Raw genomic sequence first — 4,152 nt, forward strand, 5'->3', positions numbered from 1 at the left:
ACTTTTTCCAGCATTTCTGGGCCTCACAACTTCATCAGTCCAGCACATAGAACCATGACATTTAGGAGGAGAAACACATCTGAGTTCTGATAAAAATTGACACCGGATCAGTTTTACATCCATCTTTTACATCTTGTAACTCCTTCAGAGGAGTCATAGGTGTCTTGGTGGCCTCCCTCAATAGTATCTTACTTGAAACTCCTCCTTCTCCTCTTTATCTTTCTGTTCTTTCTTAATCCTCTTCCTTTTCATCTTCCTCCTTCACCTCCTCCTCTTCCTCCTCAACTATCCCCTCTTCCTCCTTCTCTTCCTCCTCTTCCTCCTCCTCCTCCTCTTCCTCCTCCTCCTACTCCTCTTCCTCCTCCTCTTCCTCCTCCTCCTCCTGTACACATTTGGCTTCATCTTCATCCTCCACAATAGAAATCTAATTAAAACTCGCTGGACCTCATTATGAGTCTGCAGGTGCACGCGGCCAACCCGGCGGTTAATCCCGCTCAATTAGCGCACGCCGCCGCGCACACCAACAATGCAAACAATACACGGAGTCGGCGTCGGGGGCGCGCAATCACGGCGAGTCCATGAAGCCTTTTAACAGTTTCTGATGCTTCAGTTGGGCTCATTTCAGCCTCCATCAGGAGAAGCAAGAAGTTTTACTGTCTGAAGGTTCGCAGCAGAGTTTTATGGAGTTCACGTCCAAATAAACCGAGCAGGCAAACAGTTAAAAACAGATAAATTTTTCACACAGCTGCTGCAGTCTCTAATAATCCTCATTATTATTCTTATTAATGTCGCTCAAAAGGAGCTCAGTGCAGGATTCATGCTGCAGGAGGATTATCTCCGTTTTCATTCTGGTTTTTGTCTGATTATCTGTTCATCCTCAACACGTGCAGAGACAAGAAGTGAAGCCACAAAAACACCCAGAATAAAGCTTTTATATCGGTTAGAATGGAAGTTCAGGCGTCCCAGTCACTTTCACTAAAATAAATAAATAAATAAATAAATTTTAAAAATCAACTGGGAGTTCTTTAAGATAACTAATTTATGAGAAGAAACATCTTTATAATAATTTTACGGTCAAATATTGCAAATATTGCAACACATCACAATTTCAAGCAATAAAGATTTTAAATCTGATATTATTTACAGTCTTTCTGAGTGTTTTTATCCCCAGATTTTATTATTTATTATCTTTAATTAAACAAAACAGGGGAATGAAGGTAAGTTGTTTAAAAAATAGAGTTCCAACCTGTTGAAAACATAAATATTTTTAAAGTAAAATACTGTAAAAAAATCATGTTTTTCTGTAGATATTAACTGTAAATAGACGCAGATGTTTTTCTGTATTTTCTTCTTTATAAGAGAGTATGTTAGAGAAATCCACCATTTCATAATAATTTAACTGGAGACACTAATTTAAACATTTTTTAATGGAAGTTTAGTTTAAAAAATGGATCATTAAAGATGTTTTTAGTTTGTAAAGAGATTTGAAATTGACAGGAAGACTGTAAGAAAAAAGGAGATTAAAATAAGGAAAATATTTCATTAAAAACTATAATAGCAGCTGGTAGAAATTTAAACAAAACTTTAAAAACATAAAATTATTCTGGAGGATTTAAAGACAGTAAATTGAATCTTCATTTTAAATGTTTTCTATTTTTCTTATAGAGTCTTCACTGATAAAGTGATTAAATTGTTATTTTGTTGTTATCTAAAAGATAGCAGCAATTTAATTCTGTACTTTAATGTATTTTATGTTGAATTGTATTAATTTTGTTATATTTAAGAGATATATCTGAAATTATTACAGAGGAATGTGCAGGAATATTAACTTCAGGTCAATTATGTTCACTTCCAGAACTCACATAAACTCTAAAAATAAGGAAAGATTAAAGCTTCACAACCTGCAGGTCTCCTCTGGGACTTTTCCTCTGAATAAAAGTTAAAATTAGAATGAAAATGTCTCATAGAATGAAATGTTTGCTTTTATTTCCAGGCTGTATTTCTGTACCAGCGTCATTAACATGACAGTAAAACTTTAAAGAATAGAAGATCTTTGTTGTGTTGCTCCACCTGCTGCTCTGCTAGAACCGTTATCTTATTAATATTAATCATCATAAAAACATCCGTAGGAACATTTCACACACGGAGCCCTTCATAGAAACGTTAGAACTTTATTCTGTAGAAAAGTCGCTGCAGCACCAAAACTTCCAAGTAAATAGAATAAAAATCTCTTTATGTACAAAATACAACATTTCATGAGACCAAAGCAAACGAGTGGAATAAATAAAAACAACAATAATCTAAGAGGGAGGGGAGGGGGGCAGAATACATAATGGATGAGGGCAGCTCCTTTCACTGTCTGGTCACAGCGTTCAAACTCGATTTCCACGCTCTCTTTTCTGCTCTAGCGCTCTACAAATTGTAAAATTGACTTTTCACCTCCGAGATAAAAAGAAGAACTCAGTGGAGGGAGGGAGGGGGAAAGTGCAAAGGTTTTTGGAGGAATATACAAAATCAAAATGGACTAAATTAAAGAACAAATTAAGTTAGTCTCATTTACAATCCGTCAGCAGAGACACGTGAAGAGGAGAATAAATGAGCTCAGTAAGGCAAACAGTGATTCTCAGTCTTATTCCAGCACAGTCCGGCTGGCACAGTCTGTGGACCGGCGGGGTTCAGGCTGTTCTCTGTCAGTAGATGCCCGGTACGAAGCTGCGGAAGCCGTACAGAGCGTCCTGCTGCAGGTAGCTGTAGTCCTCCTGCGCCGCGGGGCTGCCCGGACTGGAGGCGCAGTAAGCCGGGGACGAGGAGGACGAGGATCCGCTGGAGCTCCAGGAGCAGGTGTCGCTCCCGGGGCTCGGGGCCTCGCCCAGGCTCAGCAGCAGCGGAGCGTCGCCGGTCTTTCCCGCCTGCAGGTCGGCGATGCGGATGGTCTCCGACAGAGCCCAGATGTAGTTGTGAGCAAAGCGCAGAGTCTCTATTTTGGTGAGTTTGGTTTCGTCCGGGAAAGCCGGAAGGACGCCGCGCAGCGCGTCCAGCGCGTCGTTCAGGTTGTGCATGCGGTTCCTCTCCCGGTCGTTGGCCTTCAGGCGTCGGTTCTTCTTCACCACCTGCACGGTGGCCTCGCTGCGGGCGCGGCCGCGGCGCCGCTTCTTCTGCTGCTCGGGCGGCGGGCAGAGCGGGGAGCCGCCGCGGGAATCCTCGTCGTCGGTGTGCGGGAAGAAGTCGCAGCTGTTGCTGTCGATGTCGGAGTAGACGGAGTCCATGATCGGTTCTGTGGAGAAGAGCGGAGGGTGAGCGCGAGCAACCGGACAGAGAACCGGACAGGTGAGCGCGGCTCGAGGCTCAACTTACCTGAGAGGAAGTTCTCGGAGCGGCACGCGTCTCTTTGCGTCTCTTTGCGTCTTTTCTGCTCTGGTTCAGCTCGTGCGAGCCGGTGAGCCTGGCACACGACCGGCCTCAGCCCGGTTATATAGCCCGGACGGGACAATGACCGGCCCCCCGGCCCCCCGGCCCCCCCCCCGGTCCGGCCGCAGGTCTGCCCCGTGCCGCCGGAGCTGCTCATTTACATAATGACGCCTGCGGTGTTTGTTCGCCCCGCACACAGAAGCGTGCCGGTAATCACGGCCAGCCAATCAGAGCAGGCGGCCGGCCACGCGAACGACACGCACGAACCCGCACCCCCCCCCCCCCCCGCCCTCCCCGTGAGACAGAAAACCAGAGTTAAAACCAAAAACACAAAAAAGTAAGAAAGAAAGAAAGAAGATTCAGTGGGACCCCCGACCTCCCCCTCCTCACCCACCCGCCGTGCGGAGACACGCTCCGGAGGATTCACCCTCCATCATCCATCCATCCATCCATCCATCCAGCCATCCATCCATCCATCCATCCAGCAGGTCTGAGCAGCGACGTGTCTTCAGTCTAATAAACAGAAATCATCTCCTCTGCAGCTGAACTCAGAGTTTAGTAGATTCAGTTTCAGGTAATCTCATTCATACTTGACGTGTTTAACTTTACCAGCAGTTAAAAACCCAACAAATAGTTGAAAATTTTACAAGATCTGACTTTTACGTAAAAGTACTCAGTAAAATCCAACTAACTCCACTTTTCTGCACTGTTCTAGATCTGTGTTTCATATAACTTCCTTTAATT

The 4,152-nt window shown here is 44.5% G+C and overlaps 1 protein-coding gene across 1 annotated transcript; it reads right to left on the reverse strand.

Annotated features, from left to right (window-relative positions):
* Positions 1 to 2,149: 2,149 nt before the first annotated feature.
* On the reverse strand, positions 2,150 to 3,495 carry neurog1 (neurogenin 1). Its single transcript, XM_023271066.3, has 2 exons — positions 3,355 to 3,495; positions 2,150 to 3,274 (listed from the first exon to the last, which is right to left on the reverse strand). Exon 2 carries the CDS (start codon positions 3,264 to 3,266, stop codon positions 2,691 to 2,693), a length of 576 nt encoding a protein of 191 aa, XP_023126834.1. The 5' UTR covers positions 3,267 to 3,274; positions 3,355 to 3,495; the 3' UTR covers positions 2,150 to 2,690.
* Positions 3,496 to 4,152: the final 657 nt, after the last annotated feature.

Source organism: Amphiprion ocellaris, chromosome 13, assembly GCF_022539595.1.
Source record: "Amphiprion ocellaris isolate individual 3 ecotype Okinawa chromosome 13, ASM2253959v1, whole genome shotgun sequence".
NCBI classification, from domain to species: domain Eukaryota; kingdom Metazoa; phylum Chordata; class Actinopteri; family Pomacentridae; genus Amphiprion; species Amphiprion ocellaris.